The sequence below is a fragment of the Didymella exigua genome (assembly GCF_010094145.1).
Source record: "Didymella exigua CBS 183.55 unplaced genomic scaffold M421scaffold_11, whole genome shotgun sequence".
Taxonomy (NCBI): domain Eukaryota; kingdom Fungi; phylum Ascomycota; class Dothideomycetes; order Pleosporales; family Didymellaceae; genus Didymella; species Didymella exigua.
The window spans coordinates 771463-797686 of NW_022984785.1; the positions used below are offsets into that span (position 1 = coordinate 771463).

The 26224-nt window shown below is 52.9% G+C and overlaps 12 protein-coding genes across 12 annotated transcripts; 7 read left to right on the forward strand and 5 right to left on the reverse strand.

Moving 5' to 3' along the window:
* Positions 1 to 1022: 1022 nt before the first annotated feature.
* M421DRAFT_419981 (ATPase, V1/A1 complex, subunit E) lies at positions 1023 to 2121 on the reverse strand. Its single transcript, XM_033592315.1, has 3 exons — positions 2028 to 2121; positions 1433 to 1941; positions 1023 to 1382 (listed from the first exon to the last, which is right to left on the reverse strand). The coding sequence occupies exons 1-3, from the start codon at positions 2058 to 2060 to the stop codon at positions 1232 to 1234; spliced, it is 693 nt and encodes a 230-aa protein (XP_033449697.1). The 5' UTR covers positions 2061 to 2121; the 3' UTR covers positions 1023 to 1231.
* Positions 2122 to 2298: 177 nt separating this feature from the next.
* M421DRAFT_419982 (uncharacterized protein) lies at positions 2299 to 4558 on the forward strand. The gene is made up of 2 exons (XM_033592316.1): positions 2299 to 2593; positions 2666 to 4558. The coding sequence occupies exons 1-2, from the start codon at positions 2561 to 2563 to the stop codon at positions 4361 to 4363; spliced, it is 1731 nt and encodes a 576-aa protein (XP_033449698.1). The 5' UTR covers positions 2299 to 2560; the 3' UTR covers positions 4364 to 4558.
* Positions 4559 to 4936: 378 nt separating this feature from the next.
* Positions 4937 to 6782, forward strand: M421DRAFT_419983 (uncharacterized protein). Its single transcript, XM_033592317.1, has 2 exons — positions 4937 to 6126; positions 6176 to 6782. Exons 1-2 carry the CDS (start codon positions 5148 to 5150, stop codon positions 6595 to 6597), a joined length of 1401 nt encoding a protein of 466 aa, XP_033449699.1. The 5' UTR covers positions 4937 to 5147; the 3' UTR covers positions 6598 to 6782.
* Positions 6783 to 7273: 491 nt separating this feature from the next.
* Positions 7274 to 8247, forward strand: M421DRAFT_91902 (uncharacterized protein; the record flags this gene model as incomplete). The annotated part of the gene is made up of 3 exons (XM_033597984.1): positions 7274 to 7421; positions 7559 to 8050; positions 8102 to 8247. The coding sequence occupies 3 exons, from the start codon at positions 7274 to 7276 to the stop codon at positions 8245 to 8247; spliced, it is 786 nt and encodes a 261-aa protein (XP_033449700.1).
* Positions 8248 to 8302: 55 nt separating this feature from the next.
* M421DRAFT_419984 (uncharacterized protein) lies at positions 8303 to 9867 on the reverse strand. Its single transcript, XM_033592318.1, has 3 exons — positions 9407 to 9867; positions 8836 to 9361; positions 8303 to 8785 (listed from the first exon to the last, which is right to left on the reverse strand). Exons 1-3 carry the CDS (start codon positions 9481 to 9483, stop codon positions 8486 to 8488), a joined length of 903 nt encoding a protein of 300 aa, XP_033449701.1. The 5' UTR covers positions 9484 to 9867; the 3' UTR covers positions 8303 to 8485.
* A 498-nt stretch (positions 9868 to 10365) lies between these two features.
* On the forward strand, positions 10366 to 11506 carry M421DRAFT_419985 (uncharacterized protein). Its single transcript, XM_033592319.1, has one exon. The coding sequence runs from the start codon at positions 10602 to 10604 to the stop codon at positions 11301 to 11303; it is 702 nt and encodes a 233-aa protein (XP_033449702.1). The 5' UTR covers positions 10366 to 10601; the 3' UTR covers positions 11304 to 11506.
* On the reverse strand, positions 11493 to 11966 carry M421DRAFT_139160 (uncharacterized protein). Its single transcript, XM_033587451.1, has one exon. The coding sequence runs from the start codon at positions 11933 to 11935 to the stop codon at positions 11681 to 11683; it is 255 nt and encodes an 84-aa protein (XP_033449703.1). The 5' UTR covers positions 11936 to 11966; the 3' UTR covers positions 11493 to 11680.
* Positions 11967 to 11975: 9 nt separating this feature from the next.
* M421DRAFT_139167 (SPX domain-containing protein) lies at positions 11976 to 15276 on the forward strand. Its single transcript, XM_033587452.1, has 5 exons — positions 11976 to 12511; positions 12588 to 13797; positions 13858 to 14202; positions 14250 to 15027; positions 15079 to 15276. The coding sequence occupies exons 1-5, from the start codon at positions 12429 to 12431 to the stop codon at positions 15222 to 15224; spliced, it is 2562 nt and encodes an 853-aa protein (XP_033449704.1). The 5' UTR covers positions 11976 to 12428; the 3' UTR covers positions 15225 to 15276.
* Positions 15277 to 16197: 921 nt separating this feature from the next.
* On the forward strand, positions 16198 to 17126 carry M421DRAFT_390360 (NAD(P)-binding protein). Its single transcript, XM_033589983.1, has one exon. It carries the CDS (start codon positions 16304 to 16306, stop codon positions 16715 to 16717), a length of 414 nt encoding a protein of 137 aa, XP_033449705.1. The 5' UTR covers positions 16198 to 16303; the 3' UTR covers positions 16718 to 17126.
* Positions 17127 to 17695: 569 nt separating this feature from the next.
* M421DRAFT_139247 (uncharacterized protein) lies at positions 17696 to 19612 on the forward strand. The gene is made up of 4 exons (XM_033587453.1): positions 17696 to 18138; positions 18191 to 18306; positions 18358 to 18692; positions 18746 to 19612. Exons 1-4 carry the CDS (start codon positions 17959 to 17961, stop codon positions 19414 to 19416), a joined length of 1302 nt encoding a protein of 433 aa, XP_033449706.1. The 5' UTR covers positions 17696 to 17958; the 3' UTR covers positions 19417 to 19612.
* A 265-nt stretch (positions 19613 to 19877) lies between these two features.
* On the reverse strand, positions 19878 to 22968 carry M421DRAFT_100553 (uncharacterized protein; the record flags this gene model as incomplete). Its single annotated transcript, XM_033586537.1, has 2 exons — positions 19878 to 20561; positions 20623 to 22968. The coding sequence occupies 2 exons, from the start codon at positions 22966 to 22968 to the stop codon at positions 19878 to 19880; spliced, it is 3030 nt and encodes a 1009-aa protein (XP_033449707.1).
* Positions 22969 to 24139: 1171 nt separating this feature from the next.
* Positions 24140 to 25941, reverse strand: M421DRAFT_390364 (uncharacterized protein; the record flags this gene model as incomplete). The annotated part of the gene is made up of 4 exons (XM_033589984.1): positions 25593 to 25941; positions 24843 to 25093; positions 24355 to 24735; positions 24140 to 24302 (listed from the first exon to the last, which is right to left on the reverse strand). The coding sequence occupies exons 1-4, from the start codon at positions 25659 to 25661 to the stop codon at positions 24140 to 24142; spliced, it is 864 nt and encodes a 287-aa protein (XP_033449708.1). The 5' UTR covers positions 25662 to 25941.
* Between the last annotated feature and the right edge of the window lie 283 nt (positions 25942 to 26224).

The window sequence follows — 26224 nt, forward strand, 5'->3', positions numbered from 1 at the left end:
GTGTGACGTCATCGTCGTTTCTGTCTACAGAGATGTGTCTGTGCGAAAGTGAGAAATTGAACAAATCATTTAACGATTGTGAGTTGTACTCTGCCATGCTGCGAAGCGACTAGACACATCGTGATCGATTGTAGTGGTTTTTTGTTGAAGTACATTTCATATCTTGATGGATGGTCATGCCATCGTCAGTGAGAGGGCAGGTACTTCCCTGCCCATAGAGCGACAGAACCACGATTAGGCCCGGACTCGAAACCAAAGACTCTGTATTCCTTGGTGGCATGGATTTCGATGTTGCTGTAGAACCAGGTGCAGCTTAAGTAGGAGACTGACAGCTTGTGGAGACGTTAACAGCCGCCTGGGTCTCGTATACCCATCCAACGACCAAAAGCCAACCAATGCCTTTCTCGCCACCTTTTCAGTAGTCGAGAGACTCACGATGCTGCAAAGATATCAGTTCCATATATTGCTCACAGGGCGCATGCTTACAAGCCAAGTGCGGTTCCCTCATCATCCAATTGCGCAGCGAAAATTCGCCATTCGTACGGCAGTGATGATAGAGAAGTTCTTCAAGCTACCCACAAAGTCTTCTAGAATATCGACTCGCTAGAACATCGCAATAGGGTCAACATTGTCAGACCTAGAAGGATATATCGCGGTAGATAGCATGCATCTGCCTCGTCCGGAGCATGGCACTGCTTCGTCTAGACAAATTGCTTCTCAGAGTGCAGTCACCACCATCTGCACCGAGCAATAAACTTCATACTTTGGATATTTCCATTGGTAGTCGGTGGTACTGCAGTCTCGTCCAGCGTGCGCGCACCGTATACCATAGGGACACTGTTGCGACTTCTTCGGCATAGTTCTTCACTGTGGACTGACGTACCTGGGGAGCGCCGGTGGGCATTGCTGGCGTGCGAAAAGTGATCTGTAGCCGGTCGGGTCAACTACTGGGTCGATGTTCTGTTTTCCGAATATCATATTATGCTTGTGCAGAACTCTCTCACCGGAACGCAGTTCGAATGGCACTGTGAATTGGCGAATAGTGGTAAGTGTGATAATTTGCTCCAAGAGCCGCTAAATCTTCCAGTATTCTACAAGCTCCTCTATCAGAATGGCGTCTCCTGCGAACACATGGTTCACAAAGGCCAACCGCGCTCAACTCGATCGTTGCCCGTCCTCAGCTTGTCTCCGTGTCGTAATGTGTGTTGAAGTTCGATCCAAAGCCGCGCGCTTAGTCGCGGAACTTCCTATTCTCGTTCTCGCCGAAGAGGGTGACCCTGATGGAGGGGAGGGCATCAGACTCGAGCAGCCTCAGGCGCTCCTCGAGGGTGTTGTTGATGTCAATGCGGCCGCCGGTACCAACGATGAAAGCTCCGCCAGATCTTTGACCAATTAGCATGCTTCTCAAGTTTTACATAAGTAATGGACGTACGACTCAGACGGCAGCGGGTCGCTCTCGTCGATTGTGATGGACACTTCCTTGTTGACCTTGGACTTGTACTCCTTCTGTGCCTCCTCGATGGCCTGCTTGGCAATGTCGTTGTCTGCCTTCCTGACCTTGACCTGCAGCTTGTCCTCGTTAAGGGCGTATGCGCCCTCCAGGATCAGGTTCTTCAGGACACCCTGGTACTTCTTCTTGTCCTTGGTCACGTCGCCCAGCTTCTTCCCTGCATCCTCAAACAGGCGGTCGAGCAGCTCCTGGCGGGCGGACAGAATGCGTATTCTACTCTTGTTGGAGACGGTGGAGCGTGTGATCTGCTGGGACATGCTGGCCTGCTTGAACTTCTTCTCGTAGGACGAGTCGATGGAGGAGGTCTCTTGGCGCACGAGCTTGGACTTTTCGATTGCGAACTCCTCGTCGGCCTTGAGGCGGATCTCGTTGGCCTTCTCCATGGCCTCCTGGCGGATGAAGGCCGTCATCTTCTTGAGCTCGCCGGCGACCTGCCATGGGGGGAGTTGTTAGCTGGTGCGGTTGACGTAGGTTGGTGGGGAGCTTTGCAGGGCTGCGCTGGCGGGGAGCTGCGTACCTGGTCGTCGGAGAGGGCGTGTACTTGCGACATGGCGGGCGACGTGTGGGGGGTATCGACCGGTGGTAGAGAGAGTCGTGAGGTGGTGCTGCGCTGCGCTGATGGGCGATGTCGACGGGAAGCTTGGAAGATTGACGTTCAAGCCACGGGCACGGAGCAGGTACGATGATGCACCTCGCAACAACTAGGCGCTGAAAGGGGTCTAGGCTTCATGTCTACGGAACATCGAGACCATGGGATTGCAAGCGTTTCGCATGCATGATGGGTGCGCGCTTCTTACACACGCATACAAGACACCACTGCAGTGCCTGTATTTGAGGAAACACTCTGTTGCGCCATCCGCCCTTGTCCAGCCCACTGCAACACGCTCGGCGGTCCCTCTCTCGTGCACTACTGACCACCTGCGTGACGTCTGGTGATTGGTCACCGCCGAACACGCCTTGCGCAGACACACCGCACAGCACCAGACACAGCATGCACCCGCTGTCGAGGTAGCAGAGGCCGGTGCAGTGACTGCAACCCTTATCCAAACCATGGTGGAGCTCTCGCCCGGCGCCAGCGTTGCTGTAAGTGATCCCTGCGTCGCATGATGCTGCAGCCCCAGTGGATGCGCCGAGGAGCTCACAGTGCACGCGCAGCTCGGAGTGATCGTGGGCCTCCTCTCCACCAGCGTCCAGAGCATCGGCCTGACGCTGCAGCGAAAATCCCACCTGCTCGAGGAAGAGAAGGAAGACGACTATGACCGCCGCCCGCCCTACAAGCGCCGGCGCTGGCAGCTGGGCATGCTCATGTTCATCGTGGCGAACGTCGTAGGCAGCACCATCCAGATCACCACCCTGCCGCTGCCCGTCCTCTCCACCCTGCAGGCGTCCGGCCTCGTCTTCAACTCGATATGCGCCTCCATCATCCTCCACGAGCCCTTCACGCGCTACTCCTTCGTCGGCACCTTGCTCGTCGCTGTCGGCGCCCTCCTCATAGCCCTCTTCGGCGCCATCGCTGAGCCCTCGCACAATTTAGACCAGTTGCTGGCATTATTGGGCAGACACCACTTCATCGTGTGGATGGTCATGACTGGCGTTGTCGTCGTCATGCTGCTGGTCGCCAATTGGGTCCTTCAACGCATCTACCCCCGCGCAACTCCGCGCCTGCGCCTGGTCCGAGGCATGTTCTACGGATGCGTAAGCGGCATTCTCTCGGCGCACTCGCTACTCATAGCGAAGAGCGCAGTCGAGCTGCTGGTCCGCACCATTGTCGACCGCCACAACCAGTTCGACCGCTGGCAGTCTTGGATGATTCTGATAGGACTGGTCGTCTTTGCCCTGACGCAATTGTACTATATGCACTGTGGGTTGAAGCTGGTCAGCACGAGCGTGCTCTACCCTCTTGTGTTCTGCATTTACAACATCATCGCTATCATTGACGGCCTGATCTACTTCCACCAGAGCGAACGCCTTTCGAGCTTGCATGCCGGTCTCATCGCGATGGGCACTATTATACTCCTGGCAGGCGTGGTCTGCCTCAGCTGGAGACTGGAGGAGAATGAAGAAGACATCACGTCGCCTGTATCGACAAAGCACCCAGGACACGTACCAATGCCACAGTCTGCGCTCGAGCCTGGTTTGGGCCTCTTGCATGCACAACCATTCGAAGAGCCAGACGATCCTCTGGATATCGAAGCAGCCCCACCAGGACTCCACGGAGCCGCCACCGAACAAGCAAAACGTAAATCAGTTGACGAAAGAACGCCACTATTAGCACGAGCTGGCACTGGACCGGCATACACCGTTGCATCGCGGGCGAAACAGACTCCCAGGCTAGACACGAACACTCACAGCCCTCGAGCGAGCCCAAGACCCCAGAGAAGACGAAGGATGACAATATCCGAGGAGACAAGCGAGATCTGGAATGAGCTAAATGACAGAGACTCACTTCCCTCGCCGAATCTTCGTCGATCTGTAGAATCAGATCGCAGACCAAGAGCCGGAACACTCCCCAGGCAGAGACAAAACACACAGTCAGCCTGGTTAGACCAGATGCGCAGACGCTCATGGTTCGATGGCATCAGTGCAGGCTCGCAGCGCAGTCACAGTGCGTCACAAGGCAAGAAGCGCTCAGACAGCTCGTCTGCGTTGCTCGACCATCCTGATCCAGAAGACGACGACCACTCTGACTCAGATCTGGTTGCACATAGGAGTGGGACATGGGGGTTTGGGGGAGGTACACGCAGCAGTAAACGTGAAGGACCTGGTGACTGGCTGAAGCTGCGCTGGTGGAGGAAGAGACTGCAAGGCGAGACTGATGACGAGCATGAAGATACAAGGAGTAGAGGTGCATGATGTTCGGATATGATCCAAAAATTTGAATAGAAGCATCATCCATACATTCGAAAGAGCCACTCGCAGTCATTCCAACTCGAACGTCTTGAGCTAGGCTTGTAACGCTACTTTGGGATGACGAAGTCAACTTGTATTGCATGCCTTAGGAAAACATTGGTCAAAACTGTATTCATCTGCATTGAAGCACTCTTGTACACAAGCTGCACACGACGCGCGTTACTATCACCATGGCTGCAGCACCAACCCTGGTAAAGAAAAGCTCGATGAATATGCGAGCGTTTTAACTGGAAAGTCACTGCCCCACATCAGGATGCAATTGAATCCGTCACAGGTTTACAGCCGTTGGATACGAGGTGTACACTGCCACGATGGAAGACCCATGGTGGGACATAAATAGAGCCAACACCAATCCCGAACAAGGCTATGAACACTAACCACACCACGCTAGCCTCATTGGAGACTTGATCTACAGCAAGCACGACCACAGCTGCATCCTTCCAGCACCACATAAGCAGCGCAGCAAGCCGACCTAAACTCCGAGCGCCCGTTGCACGATGGTAAGCTGAGCCCTGTGTCATTGGCTGGATGGCTTCATGGCATGCAGGCAAGCGATGATAGCTGCAGTAAGGCCTCCACTGCGTGCTGCGGCTGAGCGTGTGCGAGTGTGAGATCTGAGTGAGGTCACTTAAGTGCATGACACTCCTCTCATACTCGCCTTCTTCTCTTCTCTTTTCTCTTTCCTTGCTGCTTGTGTCACGTGGCATTGTGTGCTTGTCGAATCATTATGGCGAAATGGGTTCGCAGACAGCCTCAAGGATCCCAGTGCGAAACCAATGAACAAGCACTTAGCTGCGAGAGCTCAGGTGAGATATCACAACGTACAGAAACAACAACGCAGAGTTCTGCGACGGGGGTCTTCGCATCTCCCACAGTCGCCACCGAGAATACCGAAACATCAGTGACGATGACCAGAGCCAACCACGACGGCAGCGTATGGGCTAGCTCATATATGGATGTCTCGTCACATGAAGCTACTGCAGATCTTACGACGGGTGTGGTCACAACTTCAGCCAGGACAACACCTTGGTCGACTTTCACAGAGCCACCGGAAGCTCAATCAGCAAGCCGGAGTGGCAATGACGGCGGCGTTAGTAAGGGCGCAGTTGCCGGTATCGCAATCGGCACGTGTATTGTTGGTGCTGCCATCGCATTCATCGCGGCATGGCTACTATTCAAGAGGCGCGACAAGAAGTTCATGCAGAAGACATGCCCATCAGGATATCCCATCTACGCCGACTCTTCGCCCGAGCTGGTCATGGCACAGAAGAGTGCGGTGAACGGCATTCCATATGTTCAAGTCTCGCAGGCCCAGATGCGCACTCCAGTTCCAGTCCCAGCACGTGCTCCAGTCGCCTCTCCACACGCTGTGAATGACGCTTTGACCGGTATCCTTCCACCTGCAGCCACTGAGCACGATGTCAGCACCCGGATCTCAGCATTGTTTGCAGAGTTCAAAAGACACATCGACACATTTTACCGCGGCGTCCACGCCAGTATCACGCCGAGCATGGATTCTGACTTGGCATCTTTCGGCAAAGACGTGGACATGGTTGAGCTGCTGCAGAACTGCTCCCATCCAACGGTAGCGCTGAAGCACGCGCTTACTGCCTTCGTGTTGAGCATCACAGAATCGAAGCGGGATGAAAACAAGCAGACACTGTGGCCCTCCGAGCTCACAAACTTCATCAAGCCCCGAGATTCCGGTAAGTCCTTCACACTTCCCTGTAGCCATGCGTGCTGATCGTACCGCAGACTCCGCCCAACTTGCAGCAGCACAGGCCCTCCATCGCCGCCTAACAGTCCACATTTACGCCCAACATAACGCCCTCTCTCCTGCGAACCGGTCGCAATCCCGCCTCTCGAATCTTTCTGCCCTGTCGCTGACGCGCAACACTTTTTCGGCTATTCGTGAAGCGGCTGAGCACTTCTCACTTACTTTCTTCCCGTGGGCGAACCCTGTGTTTGGTGACCAGGAGAGGGAGAGTGATCTCGCGGGCATTGTAACGGAAGCACTGGAGACGAGGATTTGGTTGGTTGGGCAAACCGGGGAATGGGACTTTGAGTGGGAGGTCCCGGGTAGGGGTGCGGTGGTTGTTAGTCCGAGTCTGGTTGTGAGGGAGGAGAGGAGGGGGCCGAGGAGGGTGGTGCTTGATCAGAGTGTTGTTGGTGTTTAATGTGCAGATGGCATGCGTGTAGTAATGAATAGTAATATTATCAGACTTGTAATCTCGGGTCAATGGAGACGCAAATATAGCTACAATTACAAGGAGTGTATGCGACATTCCGGTTGTCTCCGTAGTAGTCAAAATGTAGTTCACTCGTCCTGTTGGGCGCGGGGTCAGGACGAGACCAGACTGAATATCAAAAGCTCAATCTGGACATGAAATTTCAATCCAGCAGTCTAGATAAGCGATACCTACTGAATATAATTGCTGACTGGGTCGTTTTTAGCAGCCATCCCTGGTAAGACTAGTGCACTTGGCAAGGGGAAGTGTAAAGGTGCCCAACACCCATACTGCCTACTTTGTTCGCAATTTTCATCGTGGCGCGCTCTTTAACACATCCAACGCTTTACAATGCTTTACTAATATCCTAGATTTTATACCTCAGACTCGTGATTGATTGCGCGACAGGGAGGGCAGCCCGACCAACCCGAGACACAGTCGGTAGAGGGTCGCCAACTCGATCATTAGGTCACGCACTGTGGCAACCGATCGAATAGGACAATGGCTGAAGTTTTTTTATAGAACATGTACAGAGATACATTGTGCACAAACACCTTCTGACAATGAAAAGCGTTATAACCGGAAAATTTCCTCGTTTCCCCTACATCCCACAAACACAAGCATTATGGTGACCTACAGCTACATACCCCCAGAGTATAAGACGAATAACAAGAAATCTTCGTCAGCATCATCAAATCCACTTCTTTCACGGCAAACAACTGCGTTCGAGTACAAGGAGCCATATATTCCGTATCGAGACACCAGTCCCGCAGGTAAGTCAATTTTCGGCCAGGCACCATCTTGGAAGTACGAACCATTGCCGTCGCTTCCATGCGAAGGAACAAAGTGCTCGTATATGTTCGAGTCTGAGGCAGCTGCCAAGAAAGGTAGAACTGCGAAGGCTGTAAAGAAGCTTTCGAAGAAGCTCACCTCTACCGTGCCGACGAAATGACTCCACGCTTTGTATTGACATCGCGTTTGTCTTGCCCTTGGTACTACCTTATGTTCGCAATCTCCCTTTCACCTCATCTCAGCGGCACCCACGTGGGCTTTGTGAGTGGTCGTTATTACACTGCTTTTCACCATACCCTCCTGATAGGAGCCCGTGATGTATATACACAATTTTCTCGCACCTGCACAGGTCGCTGGCCCTATCTTTCTCACCTACTGTACCTTGAGGACTACAACAAGCCAAATTACTTTGATCGTCTCCGTCACAACATTATGTCCTCGTCCACAACCACTTCTCCCGCTCAAGACGCCTCCTTTCGCCGACCAATGGCCAACAGCATGCCGCGGCGCGTCTCCTTCGGCGCCGTACCCACGCTTGAGCGCCCACAGCCCTTGCTCACATCATCGAAGACAGTCTCGCGCGCCTCGTCAGAGATCTCCGAGCTGCGCTGTAAGCTGTGTGATTTCGCTGCTGTGGAGTCTCTGACTGACTCCATGCCAGTTGAGAAGACAAATTCGATCTCCGCTTTGGACAAGAAGAAGGAGGCGCAAAAGGCGAAGCTGTACAAGCAGAAGCTAAAGGGTGTCGCCGAGGTGGTGGGGTGGCTCTGGAATAAGGTCAAGGATGGGGACCTGAAGAATGATTGAGGTGGTGACGAGATGGGGTTCGGCGTATTCAATGTGTTTGTAAGACATGTGTGAAGAGAGGGGAACATGTTCAATTTGTTGGGCCCTGGTTACTTACTGTTCCCTGATGCTATGTCAAGTACTGACCGCCTTGAAACGCCGTGCTAATTTTGCAGTTTGCTTAACTCCCGGAGCGGGTTCCCATTTACCATTGACCATCCGAGGCTCATACCGAAGGCGTGCCATATTTTGTCTCACCCTAGTCTCTTGTCCACTCCTCGGTAGTGGGTGCATCCATTACAACATTTCCAGGCAGACCTGTGCCAATTGTCGCACGGCCCTCCTCGAGCGCACGTCGAGTCTCCGGGCTTGGCGGGGCGGCATCGTCGTCTTCTTCCTGGACGCGGTCTGAGTAGCGGTTGGTGTCTGGAAGATAGTTAATGCGGCGTCGTTCGCCAGTGTTGCCGTGCTCTTCGCGGGCGATGAAGTCTGACACCTGCTCTGGGGCGATCTTGTGCAGCCAGGACTCGCGTTGAGTTGGTATAGCGATGATGGCGAACTGCTTTCATGTCAGTATGGTCAACCATATCATACTTGTGACATGCGTACCGCCCAAACCACAACCAGACCCACAACTCCCATTAACAATCCCGCGATGTGCTGTTCGTCAGCCTTCCAAGGTCCAAGGCAGCCCTTCGTGTTTCCGGACAGCTTTTCGCATGCGTCTTGGCTCACGCCTTTGCCTGGGAACGGCCAAGCCATATCATGTGAGCTGGTGAAACCGCAGCAATTGTACTGGTCCTGGATAGCCCTGAGCGAGCTTGAGTCCTTAGCCCTGAACAGCGACTGCCATTGTCGTCGCAGACCACAGTCCAGCTCTGGAGGTGGAGCTGCGTGCGTGCCAAGTAAGGTGATGACCACAGTCGAATAAATAAAGATGATGAAGTTGGCAACGATTATGAAAGGCGGATGCTGAATCTCGCTGTGTTCTAAGTGACTGCGGCGCTCCTTGCAGCGCGTCAGATCGTAGCCACACTCGATTAGAATGCCAGAGATGACAGGGAGAGCGGCCGCGAAGCCGGTGAGAGTGTCAGATATGGGTACCGAGAGGCGGTTGGCGCGGGACGCTGCATAACTGGGAGAGTGAGCTCAAGACCCCGCAGTGCCGCGATCAGCTTACCCTGCTATGGCAGTCGTGAAGACGAGATATACGATGCTGATGAACGTAACGATTTGTTTTCTGGTGTAGCGCGCCATCTTGGCTGTGTATTGTTGCCAGCGATTGCGGGGTACGCGTTGACGTATTGAACGAGGAAAGAACACTATAAACAAGAGAAGAAAAACGATGAGCTTGGACGACGGAGAAGTGAATGAGAACAAGATTTAATTTGGGAAACTTCAGTGTCAATGTTAGTGTCAGTGTCAGCGTCAGCGTCAGTGTTTTGATCAACGACGGGTGTTATCTCGTGCGACTACTCCGCAGGCCGTCGTGCGGGGAATGGACGTCCCTCAGCAACTACCTACCTACGTGCATTAATCGGGAAATCCTCAACGTGTATCACGATAGTAAGGAAATACTACAAGTACATCCCATCCACCTCCCCTGACATGTGCAGAACGTATGCAGGCCGAGGAAGTCCGTGCCAGCTTGATTGGTAAGACAGCAAGTGAAGGAGGCGCCGCAAACACCCCTGCGCGCTGTAAGCTGAGGAGCGAGAGAAGCCTTGTGATCAGCCGAAATCCTTCGTGGATGCAATTGTAACGAATTTGGGCTGCTGCGCATTTGCTAAGAAAGAGAAGTGGTTAGTAGCGTGTCGCACGGTAGGTGAATTAGTGCTCCGCCGCGACGTAGAAGCGAAGCACGCCATCTGGTTGGCTCCTTTACTAACGCACCGTTTTAGCACACAGCGCCGGCTCTTGTCAAAAATGCGTGGATCTCTCGATCGAACTGTCAAAAACGACGTCATGTGGGCATCCAATCGACCTCTTTCTCGAATCCCGAACACTGTAATTCAATTGTAACAGACGGCTATAGGTGCGTTTGCTGCTGTCAAGCCACTCCACTTGCGCCATTGGTCGCGTCCAGCCAACGTGGCTAAGACGCATGGACGACAGAGGAATGCGGGCGTCGCGTGCGGCTTTGTGTTGTCTCAAGGCAAACGTCGCTAGACCACACGATCACAGTCATGAATATGCTAAAAGCAGGGTCTTTAGCCCGCTACCCGCCATCATGCGGGGGTGGCCCGTAGTATATACGCACTGACAGTCCGCCTTAGGTATTTTCTTTTGCTGTTCGCTTCTCCCCCTTTGTTCTCAAACAATCGTTCATGTGGTTGTGGACCGCTGGCTGGTACCTAGGGTAGTACTTGTGCACGATGATGCTCTTTTCACCGCCAAGGTGCGACTCTCGCGTGCCTTCCGCATCTGGACGACAAACAGTTCCTGTTGCCTTCACTTCTCCAGCTCCAGCTGTGTTCTCTTGGCTCGTGGAATCTCTGTCTACATCGCCCTCACCTCGTACTCGCCAACCCACAGACGCGCCTTCCTCTCAACGCAACTCTCACCCACGAACGTCTCCGCAATCGACCCCACTAAGGAACATCAAAGATCAACAAACCTCCCATTCTGACAAGATGTCATTCGACTATGACCATTATCAATGCAGCCCGAGGTCACCTGCGTACGAGCCCATTTTGGGCAGCATCATTGAGACGGCCGAGATTGAAGATGAATCAGGCATCGAGATTGAGGCCAAACTTTCGAGACCCTCACTCATCAAGATCGATTCCGCATCGCACGACGTGCCCGAGGCCTTCATCCCTGACATGTCCATCGGCCCACCAGAACTCGCAACCATGACTGCCAAGGGCAGTGTTATTCAGTTCGCGCGTATGACTACGACCAAAGTCACTTCTGTTCGACGTGTGCTCCGTAAGGTCCTGGAAGCCGACAAGGTCCGCCGTCGCAAGGCTCTCAAGGTCTACCTCAAGGCTCTCACCTTCTTGCGGTACATGCTAAAGGCGCATGACCGCTATGGATCTGCAATGATGACGACTGGTATGTACATGCCGCGGTGAAAGGAGTGCGGTGTAAGAAAAGCGATTTCTGAGATTCGGGCTGGACGACATTTACGGTTATACATGAGCAATTTTGGGTTGCAGCATTGCGCGGCGTTTTATATCCAATGGCAGTTGGTTTACGGGAAGACACAAGACTACGGTCTACTTTTACATTTCTTCGGTTGCAGCGTCTGACAACAGATAGCAATGCCATCCTTCACTTCATGCTAGGTTTTTATGCCGCCTATATGTTGTTCACAAGCAGGATATCGTGTAAGGTGTTAGGATGAGGTTTCCCATGTTTGGTCTCTGACCAACCCATTTTATTTGCGTTTACGGGTACCTGCCTCACGCAACGGTTCGCCTTTGCCATTGGGCTATCTGACTTATCTACCCTACCGCGGCACATCGACCAGGACCAGCCGCGACCACAAAAGACTCTCCAAACTCCTCTCCAAAATCACTGGTGCCCGAAACCCTGGTTGAACGTGCTTTGAGGCTGGCCGCGATGCATGACGTGCGTTGTGCGTTGCTCCTAGCCCAGTGGGATAATTTCCTAGCGGCCCCACCGCAGATGCTAAGGCAGTGGGCCGCTCACCGCAACCTATCCAAGAGTGCAAGCAGATGTATTGCAGCCTGAGGGACCTCATCAGGCATGGAACACTGATTCCGCAATGCTGCGGTGTGCATCTGCCTTGAGGTGTGGAAGCGTGGTGCGCCCAGACAACCAATCATCTTAGCACGGGTAGATTCCCTTGGCCTCCGAACACACGTCACAACCTGGTTCAGAGGCGCACCAGAGAGCCACGATTTGCATCACTCCGCGACCCACCAATCGCTAGCACCCTTGGTTGCTTCTGGCTGCACTCCGACGGCTGTTCTCGCACCTGACCTAGCCCTCCATCTGCACGAATGCCCTAGTCTTCCCGCACCTGCGCTCCGCATTGACGTTCTTTTCTTCTTATTCTGCACCCAGCTGCCACCCTGGACCGCTCTGCAGCCTACCGCGACAGCCCGTCCGAGCAAGCTTTCGAGCTCCACGAATATCCCAGAGAGGAGAGCAGCAACCCAGTACGGGCACCCGAGAGCAAGAGAGAGCGCAAAAGACGGGAGAAGCTCGAGCAGCTTCGGGAAGCCGACGAGATGAAGTTCTCCCACAGCCTGCAATTCAATGCAGTGCCAGACTGGAGCAACCACTACGTCGCCTACAGCAACTTGAAGAAGCAGTATGTCCTGCACGCGATGGAGTGGTGTTTAGCAGCAATGAGAGATGGTGGAGCTGATGAAATATGCGCCTTATAGGATCTACGGCCTTGAGACACAGATCAACCAGAAGAACAGCGCGACCGCCGACGCCGAATCGTCACCTCTATTGAACGGCGCCGCAGACGACCCCGAAAAAGCCTTCACCAACCTTCTCGACGCCGAACTGGAGAAAGTCACGTCTTTCTACCAGCTGAAGGAGGTCGAGATCTACGGAGAGCTGGATGCTCTGATCAACGATGAGGCAGACTATGAGCGCGAACAAGATGAGTTTGACCAGGAGCAGCAAAATGTGCCGCCTGGAAAGCAGACGCGCAGCACCAGCATCTTCAAGCAGATTGGATTCAACCGCCCGCGGGCCACGAGCACAGTAAGCGGTCGATCAACCGGCGACGGCCACGACGAAGACGACGAAGACGACGACGAAGACTCCGATGTCGACGCGAACGAGACATCACGACTGCGACAGAGAAGCGCTGATGGTCAGCGAAGACGTCGACGCACCACAGATGAGAACAACAACTCAGATGGTCTTTCTTCGAAGCGCAGGACAAGTGTGGCTTTCGACGACTACAACGACATGGCATTCTCTGCGCTCTACGACGAGGGCGTCTCCCTCAAGAAGCGAACTGTCAGCGTATACGTCTCGTTATGCGAACTACGATCGTTCATCCAGCTCAACAAGACTGGTTTCGAGAAGGTCCTGAAGAAGTTCGACAAGATCCTAGATCGCAAGCTCAAGAGCCAGTACCTGAACCAATACGTATACCCAGCGTACCCCTTCCAGCAGAGCACCATGGACAGGCTCACGCAAAAGCTGGATCAGGTCGAGCGCGCCTACTCCAAGGTTTGCACCAAGGGCGATGTCGCAGAGGCCAAGCGCGAGCTGAGGTTACACCTGCGCGAGCACGTTGTGTGGGAGCGAAACACAGTCTGGAGGGAGATGATTGGCATCGAGAGGAAAGCGCAAGCGGCGAACATTGGTATCACGCAGACTCTGCTCGGCCGCGACGTCAACGCAGGGCGTGTACGACGACAAGGAGATGAGAACGAGCCAGAAATAAAGGAGGTTATTACACCCATTGGAAGGTACAGATGCCCGCAATGGCTCATCAGCAAGACCTTTTGGACGCTAGTCGCTTGCATAGCAGTGTTCGTTGTCTTGCTGGTGGTGCCAATTATGGAGAAACCCGAGCAGCAAAATTGCCTCGCTATGGTGGTCTTTGTCAGTGCTCTCTGGGCGACTGAGGTATGCATAGCTCTTTTTACTATTCTCATCATGCTACTCTCATCATGCTAACAACTGCAGGCTATTCCGCTCTTCGTAACGTCACTTCTTGTACCCTTCCTCGCCGTTACCCTCGATGTCGTGCGCAGCGATGTTGAGCCGCACAAGAGACTTGGATCTAAGCAAGCGGCTGCATATGTGTTTGCTGCTATGTGGACCCCCGTCATCATGCTCCTTCTCGGTGGCTTTACTATCGCAGCTGCGCTCTCCAAGTACAACATCGCCAAGATGATGGCAACCTTCGTTCTGAGTAAGGCTGGAACGAAGCCGAGGACGGTCCTTCTGACCAACATGTTTGTCGCCATGTTCGCCAGTATGTGGATCAGTAACGTCGCCGCGCCCGTACTGTGCTTCTCGATTATTCAGGTAAGTCTACAACTTGCTGACGTTTTTGCCTCATGCTAACAGATCAGCCCATCCTTCGTAACCTGCCAGCGGACTCGAACATGACCAAGGCGCTGCTTCTTGGTATTGCTCTTGCCTCTAACATCGGTGGCGCTGCGTCGCCCATCGCCTCGCCTCAGAACCTGATCGCCCTCCAGAACATGAACCCTGAGCCATCCTGGGGCCTCTGGTTCTTCATCGCCCTGCCTGTGTGCATCATCTCCATCCTTTTGATCTGGGGTCTTTTGGTCCTTACATTTCAGCCAGGCAAGGGCACGACTATTGTTCCTATCCGACCCATGAAGGACAAGTTCACTGGTGTCCAATGGTTCATCAGCATTGTTACTGTCGTCACTATCGTGCTGTGGTGTGTCAGCCACCAGCTTGAAGACGTTTTTGGTGACATGGGTGTAGTGGCTATCATCCCTCTCGTGCTGTTCTTCGGAACTGGCATTCTCACCAAGGAGGACTTCAACAACTTTTTGTGGACTATCATCATCCTCGCTGCTGGCGGGTTGGCCCTTGGCAAGTCTGTCAACTCTTCAGGCCTCCTCCACACCATCGCTGAGTCCATCACCAGCAGCGTCGAGGGAATGAGTCTGTACGGTGTTCTCGTCGTCTTCTGTAGTCTCATTCTTGTCATTGCTACTTTTATCAGCCATACCGTCGCGGCGCTTATTGTGCTCCCGCTCGTACAGCAGGTCGGTCAGAGTATGCCGGAGCCGCACCCCAACCTGCTTGTCATGGGCGCCGTTCTCATGGCAAGCGGTGCTATGGGTCTGCCTACCAGCGGCTTCCCCAACATGAGTAAGTCACCCTACCCAGTCCAATTATTGCAATCAGTCTGACGTGTCGTAGCCGCCATCATGATGGAAGATCAGCGAACTGGACAACGCTACCTCGACGTCAAACACTTCCTCACCCGCGGTGTGCCCGCATCTATCATCACCTTCATTGTCATCATCACCCTTGGTTACGGTCTCATGCTCGCTGCAGGTTTCTAAGTACGCCACTTCTCGTATTTATTCTGTAAAAACTCTTGCATACTGATTTCATATACTGCATGCGACACCGCGTCGCGGATCCGGCGTTTTACATGACCTTGAATTATGTGCATAAAGGAGGATTTCTCGAGGCGCAAGTCCTACTCAGGCGTCCCATCTTGCCAACAATCGAACATCTGTCAGCCAAGACCACACCAGACTCACATCGTGATACTGTAACCAGTGTTCCAAGGTACCTGCAAGATACTGAGACAATGGCCATGATCACATGCAGTCGTTACATCACTTTGACTGCTGAAATTCATAATATGGCCAGCTTCCTTTACATATCGTGATGGGTCTTGCACAAATTGTACATTGCATGGCGCAGGCTTTGGTTTCTTCAGCTTCCGCCTAGTCAAACTTGCTGAACGAGTGCAAATATACGATACTCTATTACTCAGCGGACGAACATGACAACATGAGGCATGATGTCTTGGTTTTGATCTCGAGATGGGTACAAGAAGAGCTTGAATTTCAGCCTTTAAAACTGCTACACGACAAACAAGCACCGGCTATCATCCAACAGTCTTCCCTAGGCTCAATGTCACCCCGAGGGTCAAACCACTTGCGACTTCATGAACGCCCTTGATCTGACGCGCGGGTATGGAGATGTGATGGCTGAGAAGACTTGTCATGCATGCTCTGGAAAGTAGATTCGGGTTGTTGGTCATCTGCAAGACCAATTAGTGGGAAATTTCACATAGCACTGATGGGCCTGTATTGTGAACGACGCAGGCTGTAGACCAGAAGACCGGATGATCGGCGTGCGCCGCCGAGCCAGCGGCCAAGGCCGGAGAGGTGCCTGTGTTTTTGGTGGTCATGCATCTCCTTCGCTACACGACTGTTATTCATCAGTACATATGCACGCGTACAATCTCGAATGCTGGAGACCCCTTCCAACGAATGCTACGCACCAAGGCGATAGGCAAGGGAACGCTTGTGGCACAGAGGTCTTCGTTACTCGAAGGACATCGTCACCTGTATACCTTGACATCTCATTCATATTTCAGTGAGTTGTGATTGAGATACTGACTTCTATGGGGATCCAAACATTAGCCCACGTCGTTACTTGCTCTGAGTCGATCAAGTCGCTAGTTGAGGAAATTACCCTTTTGACCAAGGGTAAACTCGAAGTTTTGATCAACTCCGTCGGTGGCGGTCACTATCAACCACTCCTGCATCTGGATATCGACAAAGCGAAGCAACTCTTTGATGTAAACGTCTGGGGTTTCGTGGCGACGACCCAAGCGTTCCTCCCTCTGCTGCTTGCTAATGCCGAACCTGGCAAGAAGGGCCGCAAGAGCGTGGTCGTCAACAACACATCGATCTCATCTGTCTTACGCACACCTTACCACTCAGCTTATCCAGCCTCGAAAGTCGCGATGGCCATGTTCAACGACATTCAGCGCGTCGAATTGGAACCCCTGGTCATCAAAGTCGTGGGTCCTTGAAGTCCAATTTCGGCGAGAACAAAAGCAACCCGTACTCACTACCCGACGACTCCCCATATCAGCCAATCAAGGACGAAGTGCTCAAGGTAGTCACAGGCGAGACGACAGAGGCTTATGCGGAGGATCGTAAGGCATGGGCGAAGAATGTGGTCAAGGATCTGATGAAGAACCCTGCTAGCCCACCTTCAGAGATCTGGAGAGGTGGTTCTGCAGGGACGATTCAGTTCAGCACTACCGGTAAGATGGATAGCATTTTGTCCGATTACTTGTCAGATGGGAGCTTCCAGGGGCTTGGAGGTTTAGACAAGTTAGGGAAGCTGCTCGAGGAGAAAAGTAAGGGATCATAGAGTGCTTCATCAACGTGGAGCGGATCTTGCGAATTTCTTTGACAATTTAATTATTGACATGCACCCGCACCCTCTTTTTACAAGTGACAGTGACTTGGTGAGAAAGCTAACACTTGCACCAGTCCGATTCGGTTGGAGATAGTCTCTAAATGGGAATAGCGGGCGAAGTGCGGATGGGCCCGCTGTCTTCCGAAGCAGCTGCAACCCTCGATCTCTTAGCGAAAGTCTGCCCAACACCGCCCAGCAGCGGGTATTTTCGAGTAGACCGGGGAGCGCCTTTTCTTTCATTTCCTGCTAATTGTATCGGAACGGTAGATGGTGCTACTGAGCACAGTCCTTTTCGGAGAAGCCGATATTCTACGCGATGACTACTCAAACGAATACCCCTGAATCAGCCTCAAGCAAAGCAATTGTGATAGATGCGGTTTAGGTCGGTCGCCAAAGTCCTGTTATGGCCAGTGCCTGGGCGAGCGCAGCCTCGCCAGCAACAGCAGATTGATTTGCACCGCACGGTCACCAACTAGGTTTCCTTCATGTCTACTCTAGCGTTCAGCCGCCGGTCGTTTGACTGACGCCGAGCAGTCTGGACTCTGGACTGCGTCCAATTTTCTTCTTAACGGACATAAGCGTAAGCCACCATTAATTCGGGACCTGTGAGGCTTGACAGTACCGAGCTGAGCAATGTCGCGAACTCTGGATAACGTTCCCAGGAGCAGACAGACTCGGGCCTGACTGGAGTATGGGCTTTCCAAAGCTCTCAGGCTATGCGTACCTCTAGCGTTGGAGGAACGTATATAAGTTGAAGTAGTGACCAAGTGGTAATTAACATACACTCTTCCTTTCGACCATCAACAATAGATACTTCCACCGAGAGGTTTGTCATCCAGAATCGATATGGCGCCCGCACTCCTTCACGTGGCAGCACTTGCTCTCCGCACCTCGACCATCGTTCCTTCCTGCCCTGCGTTGCCTTCATGCCCCCAGGACGACCAATGCACATTCAATGCCAATGACAATATCTTCCAAATCAGCTGCGCTACTGACTTCTACGGAGGAGACCTTTTCTTAGCACAGGTGAGCACCTGAAGTACCTCTACGGACCTTAATTCTACGCTGACAAATGTAGACGTCTACGCTGGCCTCATGTATGAAAGCTTGCTCAATGACAAGCAGCTGCGTTGCTGCGAGCTATGTTAGTGGGAATTGTTACATGAAGCAAATGCTGGGAGCTTCTCAACCGAAGTAGGTGATCGTTACTAGAGCTTCCTGGTGGTCTGCTGACTCTACATCAAGCGCAAATGTCATCGGCGTTGCTCTTCTTGAGGCCGCGGCATCGACTCCGTCAACTGAATCTGCCCCTCCGAACTGTCCAGCTCAGTACACATGTCCTGAGAACAATGGCTGCGTCTTTCAGGGCTCTGATAATCGCGCTTTCATCCTAGCCTGTAGCAAGGATTTCTATGGAGGCGACTTCCAGAGTCTCGGAGCATCAAACTTCGAGGCCTGTGCACAGTCCTGTGCAGATAATGCGGACTGTATCGCCGCGTCGTTCGTCGGTGGTAAAGGCTCCGGCGCTTGCTACCTAAAAAGCAGGAACAATGGTGCGAGCACCAATGACAATGTAGATGGTAAGCTTCGATCTGACTTTACTGAAATTGGGAAAGATATTGATACGATGCAGGGATTTCACTTTACACCGGTACCATCTCTTCATCGTCGGCTGTGTCATCGACAAGCGTTTCCTCCACCTCAGTACCTTCGATTGCCTCTTCAACCCCCACGGTATCATCTACAGTAATCACGCCCTCTCCAGTAACGACACTCTCGAGCTCGTCGTCCGTCACTTCATCGTCCACATCGTCCAACGCTACGACGACAACATCAAGCTCTTGCAGTTCTCCGACTCCTATTGCATGCTTTATGCTCACCGGTCACGGCCAGCCGGTAGTGGAAGGCCAGACACTTAACCAAAGGAGTTCCTACACGTCTCCGAATTTCGGCAATGCAGCACAAGACTACATGCCCACTACATATGGCATCTGGCCCGGCGGCTCCGTGAGCGTTGTTAGCACTATCAACAAAGGATGGTACATGAAGTCAAGGGCTGGCGCTGAGGGTATCTCTGAGGGACAGCCTGACTGGTTGATGTTCTACCCAGATCAGGTTACGGGATGGTCGAGGAATGTGTGTAAGATGGACACGGCGACGAAAGGTCTTTCGTGTTGCAACGGCAATCTGTGCAACATGACGATACCTTCGCCATCAAGACTGAGTCCTTCTTGGGGACCGTACGGTCAAGGCCTACCGATTAGGCTCACCTATGATCTAGTTACTTGTCCGTCCATGTGCTAGTCATCCTGAATAGGGGGTGTGACAAGGGCACTGCAGTTACTTTCTTCGAGATGTGAATTATTAGTCATAGTAGTTGTAATTCTCAAAAGAGATTTGAAACACAAAAGACACATTCCTCCTTGGGAACCACATTGAATGCTGGTCGGAAATCTTCCAACGGCATGAGTACACCCCCGTTCTTACGTTTTGTATAGGGTGTTGATTTCTATCTACGTGGATCTAGTGCCAAAAGGTAGCAAATCTGCACCATCCTGCAAATGTATATGTTTCTGGTATGATTTTGGGCCGCAAGATCTGACAGCAGTTCCTTGTTAGTATCCTCGCGTACGCAATGAGATGGCTGATGCCAGGGCACACGTTGAAGAGGTGAAGCGTCGAAACCAGTTGGGACTCATTTAAGATGCTGACTGATAGGGTGCACATGTGAGATACGCGACGTTTGCTGAATGAGTCCAGAACGCTCAAAGCATACTCCTTCGTTTCGACAGCTTGGCGTACTGTCGCTGTGTCCTTGTCTCACCATCCTCCATCTCGTAGTCCGACGGCGAAGCAGCGGAGAGCATACTCGCCGCTGTACTGAAAGGTCGAAGTCGCTCGGCCCCAGCAGGCTGACTGACCTTTGGCGGAGCCTTGTTCTTGGATCCAAACGGCAGTCGTATACTACTGAACGCTGCTGCAACCTTAAAGAGAACCCCATTCCCACCAGGTCTCGCCGCCTGTGGCGTATTACGACCGTGATTATGGTCGTGCGCATGCCCATGCTTTTGTCTGGCCAACAGAGCTGTCTTCTCACCGGGCTCCATGTATAGATGTTCACCTTCGTGGTTGACAAACCAATTGACCATGTATTGTTTGCCTTCAGGCCCTCCACCGCAGCTTCCTGCTAGCGCTTGGCTGGGTGGACTGTTGACCGCCAGTGCAAACAGATTTGGAGGCTCAGAGAAGTCGGTGACGAGGCCGCGGTGGAATATGAAGTAGATGAGGACGAAGATGTTCATGAGAAAGACCAAGATGAGGATGACCATCCATGCTTTGGTAGGGCTGTCGACGCCGCCAGACGCATATTGCTGTGCTACAATCGTTGCGTTGAAATTCTCAGTGTTTGGCTGGGTCAATGACCTTGCACCTTTGGGAAGGTTATACTCCTGCTGAAGGTAAGCTACTTTCCTCGGGCTCGTCGCTTCGTACATGGTGGGAGCCACTTACGGGTTCAAGCACAAAGGGCGCATCGATAAAGCTTTTGAGCAATGTGCAACCAGACAGGACTGCGATGGCCTCGGCCATACTAGGGAGTGACGGATTGAGTTCGACGTGGAGATTCTTGGGATCCGCATTCCGACCACCTTTCGGCACGAGCTGCAACTGCATTAAAAGTCTCGAGTTACTCGCGGCACCATCACTGAGACCTGTGCCGAGCGACAGACTGTTGGACCAGTCAGTCCCAACGTCGCGCCAATTTGCTAGGCCTCGCCGCACCTTTGCGTCGGTACGACTGTTGACGTAAGTCATCTTGCCCTTGGTAACATTCTCTGGCTTCTCGCACTTTGCCTCCATGTTGCCACCGGAACCACCAGCTGTATATGTTGTGCTGCAGTACGGGGTGATGTCAACGTCAATCTTGCAGATTGAGTAAACATCAGTCATGTCGGGTCCCGCATATCCTTCGAGCGGAGCCCCGCCCTGCCCCATTATATATATGGCCGGTCTGCCCCAGGCAAGACTTGTATGGTTGAGGACAGTGTTGAAAGGCAGGGGAAACCTGGAAAATACAGGGGGATAGTCCCGCATTAAGACATGGTCTTGTTTCGTCCACCCGAAGATATCATCCACAGCCGTTTTGTTTGTGGTCGTAGCGCTGTTCATCAGCTGTCCTGATGCCCAAGTTGTTGCGTTGACCACCTCTTCCCCGTTCCATTCAGTATAGACAAGAGGCGCCAACTCGGTCTTATTTAGATTGACACATAGGACGTTCACAACGGGAGATGGTACAGATGCTTCGAGAGTGTAACTGCCTTCCGAGTCCAGCTCCTCTGGTTGGAGGATGTCGTTATTTCTATCGCGTGCTGCTGCAAATACACCGGCGTGTGGCATAGCAAGTGACACGCTGTTGATAACTCTGCCATGCTGTCGAGACAGTTCTGTAGTGTTGACAATATTGACCCATTGCGCTGTGACCGTTGTGTTCTCGTACAATAGCCCAAAGCCTAATGGACGCTTTTCCTGATCCGACGTAACATTGTCAGCTGAAATTCGATTGTCCCAATCTGCCAAGTACTTATGGTAGTTGTAGAAGCCTTGTCCGGCATGTTCGATCTGCGTGCAGGTTGTGCCGGCATAGTTTGGATCGACCTTGGTTCCTATCGGAGTTTGACACATCTCTTTGATATAGGTTATGTTTGCAAAGTCGGTTTTCACGCTTCCAGCCAATAGTCTGGTCTCCGTCCGCCCATGACTGAGCATTGGTTGAACCAGAGCAGTTGCTGCGGGCGCATACAGTGTAGCCAAGATCGCACTCAACAGGCTCAACATGCCTAAGAATGAAAGCCCAGCGTATTTGGCAGTCTCCCAATGCGTAATAAGGGTGCCCGGCTGGACAACCCATCTCCACATACTGAGCTCTGATAGCGTTACGCCTCCACTACGACTGAACGCTCTCCGGCTCAGGACTTGACCCAGAAAGGCGACGAACCCAGTGACGAACGAGAGCTCGATAACTTTGGCTAGGATTGATGTCCAAAGGATCGCGGTAGCAGGTCGCATCTTTGCTCCATCGCTCGTGCTGATGAAGCGTCCATATCGTGGGGCTTTCAGCGCGAGCCCAAGGAAGATGCCGGACAAAACTGTGGACAACACGCAGATGAAGATGATCATTGCATTGAGCCACGAAAACCGCGATTGGTAAAAGTCTCTCCGTGTCTGGCACTCGTGTCCTGGATGGAATCCGTTATTGTCGAACACTGATCTTATGGAAGGTGCGCCGCGCAGCCGCTGTGTGTCTGACGTGTGCATATACTGCTGGAAGTCGGCGGTGCTGGCAGTGGTGTGCAAGTGTCCTGGCATGTCGCGCCGAAACTCCTCATAGCTGCCTGTGTATGGACTGAAGCGGTCGCGCACCAGGTCAGGTGTGGCCTCGGCCGAGTCGTGTGGGAGTCTGCTAAGGAAGGGATCGCTCGTGCCTGGTGGTGACAGTGTGACGTTTGGGCTCCACATGGGAGCACCCGCTTCGCTGCGCACATGAGGCGGTATTGCGGATTCACTACCCAATGTTAGAGAGTCGCCGGCTGCTGCTATTCCCAGCCCACTGCTTCGCTGCCCCCGGAAGCTGTCTGCGATGTCTTCTTCATCTTCCTCCGCGATCGTAGGCGGGGCATGGCGGTCGGCCGCATCGTTGCTCACTCGAGCGTAGCCAGCGCGCGTGGCCGGTGACGACGCTGGTGGCGCTAAGGAGATGCCAAAGGATGGCGAGGTGTTCTCAAAGCCCAGCGTAGGTAATGCAGGTCTGGTGTCAGTGCTGTTGGGGTTGCTGGATGCTTCGCGACGGTGTTCGGCCATTGCTGCCGCGGACATTGCGAGTAGGGCTGTCTGCGACGCGCTTCTGCTGCCACTTGCTGCAGCGCGGTTTCAGCCGTCTTTTGTTTATTGTCAAATCGCAGGTGACAATTCGGCAAAGCTTACGTTCGTGTCAGACTGGGGTTACCCGTACTGTGCGACAACGGTCTGTGATAGTGCGCTGGGCGGGCGACGTCATCGATGAAAAGACTGAGAAAGGCACAGTGAAAGAAGATTCTATAGCAGGATGCGCCCGAGATATCGTCAGTTTGGTGCAGTGCGGCTCCAGCGCTGGATCATCTCAGCCCTGTGCCCCATCGAGGAGGTGCATGTTTAGCTCGCTGCCGCAACGCTTCTAGCCAAGTCGTGGCTGCGCTTTCAGCCCCCAATGAAGTATCAGCAGGCTTGCTTGAGCACAGAGCTGCCCATCACGGTGCCTGCAGCACTGTGGTTGCGTAGCGAGACGACGTATTGTCTCTTTGGCATTCTTTGCGCTGCTCGACGTGGTTGACTGGGCGAGTTTCTGGCGGGATGCAACATCAGGATGCTCGTGCCGCGGTTTGCGGCGCTTGTAGCCTCGCAGTAGGAAACATTCGGCGGCAGTCTGAAATGGCGGGCATTTGCGCCTCATTCATCGCATATCAGCGTTGGCGCGTGGACAGGCTTTAGGCCATACAGGTAGCTGAAACGGGCATGTGGTGGGTGGTGGGGTCATGGCTTGATGAGTAGGCTGAAGCGCCGATGCAAAGCAGCGGAACTCCAGGAGAGAGAGGGTTGTGGCAGAAATGTGTGCGCAGCTACGCCGCACTTGCGACCTCGATTAGGTATGAGATTGGCCGCTGACCCTTTCGAACTGGAAAGAGCCAACCCCAGCTTCCGTCGAGCCAGACTCAACATCGACGACCGTGAGATGGAGCACTTTAATGAGAGTCAAACTCAGTGAGGCTGACTCTGTCTTGAGCCTAGCAGAAAGTTCCTACCGGTACTGGAAACATCGCATTGCTTGAGCATCGACGCCAGTGCAGTGCGTGCCCCCCACCTGCCTCAGACCTCACGGTTGCTGTTCTTCGTCTCTACGACCCTTGTTTTTCCCTCTGAAACCAAGATCCGCGAGCTTCCTGCCTGTGCTTCCCTCTAGCTGATGAGCTCTAACTTATCGAACTTGCCATACTGATCATGCAGACACCCTGAATTGCGTCTGGACCACCTTCCTACCGTCTCTGCACCGGTTCAACAGCTCATTGATCATGTCGGCGTCTAGTCTATCGATAGCCTCGTACCTCAACGGCAGGAAGCTTCCATCTTCCGAACAATACTCCACGCGGTCCCAAAAAGGCCTGGCAGTCTTAGCCTTGATGCGACAGCCCAAGCACGTTACGCGCCTCATACCTAGCCCTCTTGTTTCCGATGATCCTTGATTCGTCAAGAGCTCCACCTGAGAAGCGAAGGCGTGCGAGTCTGCCCTTCTCGTTACAAGAAAGTGCGCTAATGGCGAGATACTGCTCCACAGGAAGATTGATGGTGTCGAAGGCGTATATCAGATCGTCGCCAACAACATTACGTATGCGTTGCAGCACTGCACCATTGCCGCCGTGCCTATCCAAGACATACGTTGCGCCGTAGCTTTGCAGCTCCTCTTCAGAGCCACGAACAACTACGATCTTTGCAATTCCCGCCAGCTTGAGCAACTGAACACCAAATTTTCCGCAATTACTGCCGCCGCCTATAATTATTAGTGCCGTCTCAGCGTGGTTGGAGGCCTTAATTTCGCTGCATTATGGCGCAGAGATGCCGAGACCACTCTCATCGAAGAGAGCGACGAGCGCCGCAGCCGCGTTCGTGGGTAGCATTGTAGCTTCGTGGTCGCTAAAACCCACTGCTGCAGTATCCTCTGCGAATACCCATCCAGATTAGACTGTGAGAATACTCGGTCACCGACTTTGAACTTGCTGACTTCTGGCCCAACGATGGTGACGACTCCAGTTACGTCATTGACGAAGATTGCTGGTAAATTATCTCCGATGAACAGGCCAGTGTCGCGGACTTTTTGGTCGTGAGGATTGAGACCGGCTACCGTCACACGGGTTTGGACTTGCTTGGGTGGGACCTGGCTGTGGGATGGGCCAGTCTAAGGTCGCTACTACGCGTCCGCCAACTTCGGAGACGATGAGAGCTATTCTTATTGGGATATTGACTGGCCGTCTCAAGACATAAAAGATCGCGATTTAGGTAAGCAAGAGCAGGAATGGAGTTCTCATCGCTGGTGCTTGTGGCATCATGGTCTTTCCGCAAGATGAGCTTTCTTTCTTTATGATTTTCTGCTTAGCTTCGAGATGTGAGAAATGAGATTGCTGAGCAGTAAGACGTGATCGTAACATAGGACTGTGTCCTGTGTAGAGCGGCGTTGCGCGATATGGTTTCTAAACTTCATCAGCAATCGTGAAGCGTAACATAATATATGCCTCGACCAACTCTCAGCAGACACCGCAATATTCATAACGAAGCCATGAGATACTGAATGCCAGGTGCGATCGGTACGGGCATTAGAAGACATTGTTGAAAGTGAGTGTGGTGAAGATGCGCAAGTGCCGAAAGTCCGGGACTTTCCCCCGGCTTTACCTACCTACGGTAGCGAGCGCCAGTGCGGGATTAGCGCCGGCATTGTGCCTGGGATTGCCCTTCATCACTTCTTCCATGACTTGTGGTCTTTCATCCCACCGTTGAAATCGCGATACCTCAACATTAGAATCATGTACAAAAGTGTTTTACCGCAAACGAGGCAATAGAAGCAACGAGGTCGGTCCAAGCACGCCGTTCATAAACGTTCCCTATGCACACTGCACCCCAGGTTTTGGCGCCTCACCAATCAGAAATCCCGGGCATTTGACCCGCGCTTAATATACATATTACACGGAACCTCATGGCTTGACTGCTTTTTGCCTCCCAATGCCCGCTTAACCTTTTCGGGCCCGGTGCGTGCTGCTCCGCTCAATCATTGCACACCTTTTCGGAAACCCGAGGAAGCGAAATGGAGAACCCCGTTGTCATTCTTCAGAGCCGTCATCTACTGCAGCGTTTCGAGAGCTGCGATCGACATTACCAGGGTGTAAACACTAAAGTAACCCCACCGCTAGAGTCTGCTCATCTGGCAGTGAAATGAATTTGTTTCAAAATGGGGGGATGTCTCCGTCAAGTTTAGGTCTTGCTCTGATCACAATTATCCTGATCTCCCTATAAATCATGCTGTTTCCCAGCGGTA

Coding starts and splice junctions, on each gene's coding strand:
- M421DRAFT_390360 (XM_033589983.1), top strand. CDS start 16,304: ATGGGGATCCAAACATTAGCCCACGTCGTTACTTGCTCTGAGTCGATC.
- M421DRAFT_139167 (XM_033587452.1), top strand. CDS start 12,429: ATGAAGTTCTCCCACAGCCTGCAATTCAATGCAGTGCCAGACTGGAGC. Junction 14,203..14,249: donor TGTGCTTCTCGATTATTCAG/GTAAGTCTACAA, acceptor CTAACAGATCAG/CCCATCCTTCGTAACCTGCC. Junction 15,028..15,078: donor CAGCGGCTTCCCCAACATGA/GTAAGTCACCCT, acceptor GACGTGTCGTAG/CCGCCATCATGATGGAAGAT.
- M421DRAFT_139247 (XM_033587453.1), top strand. CDS start 17,959: ATGGCGCCCGCACTCCTTCACGTGGCAGCACTTGCTCTCCGCACCTCG. Junction 18,139..18,190: donor GAGACCTTTTCTTAGCACAG/GTGAGCACCTGA, acceptor TGACAAATGTAG/ACGTCTACGCTGGCCTCATG. Junction 18,693..18,745: donor CACCAATGACAATGTAGATG/GTAAGCTTCGAT, acceptor GATACGATGCAG/GGATTTCACTTTACACCGGT.
- M421DRAFT_139160 (XM_033587451.1), bottom strand. CDS start 11,935: ATGAGGTCCCTCAGGCTGCAATACATCTGCTTGCACTCTTGGATAGGT.
- M421DRAFT_419985 (XM_033592319.1), top strand. CDS start 10,602: ATGATGCTCTTTTCACCGCCAAGGTGCGACTCTCGCGTGCCTTCCGCA.
- M421DRAFT_419982 (XM_033592316.1), top strand. CDS start 2,561: ATGGTGGAGCTCTCGCCCGGCGCCAGCGTTGCT. Junction 2,594..2,665: donor CGCCCGGCGCCAGCGTTGCT/GTAAGTGATCCC, acceptor GTGCACGCGCAG/CTCGGAGTGATCGTGGGCCT.
- M421DRAFT_419981 (XM_033592315.1), bottom strand. CDS start 2,060: ATGTCGCAAGTACACGCCCTCTCCGACGACCAG. Junction 1,942..2,027: donor ACGCCCTCTCCGACGACCAG/GTACGCAGCTCC, acceptor CCCCCATGGCAG/GTCGCCGGCGAGCTCAAGAA. Junction 1,383..1,432: donor GACCCGCTGCCGTCTGAGTC/GTACGTCCATTA, acceptor AATTGGTCAAAG/ATCTGGCGGAGCTTTCATCG.
- M421DRAFT_419984 (XM_033592318.1), bottom strand. CDS start 9,483: ATGGCGCGCTACACCAGAAAACAAATCGTTACGTTCATCAGCATCGTA. Junction 9,362..9,406: donor TTCACGACTGCCATAGCAGG/GTAAGCTGATCG, acceptor TCACTCTCCCAG/TTATGCAGCGTCCCGCGCCA. Junction 8,786..8,835: donor GTCTGGTTGTGGTTTGGGCG/GTACGCATGTCA, acceptor ACATGAAAGCAG/TTCGCCATCATCGCTATACC.
- M421DRAFT_419983 (XM_033592317.1), top strand. CDS start 5,148: ATGGCGAAATGGGTTCGCAGACAGCCTCAAGGATCCCAGTGCGAAACC. Junction 6,127..6,175: donor CATCAAGCCCCGAGATTCCG/GTAAGTCCTTCA, acceptor ATCGTACCGCAG/ACTCCGCCCAACTTGCAGCA.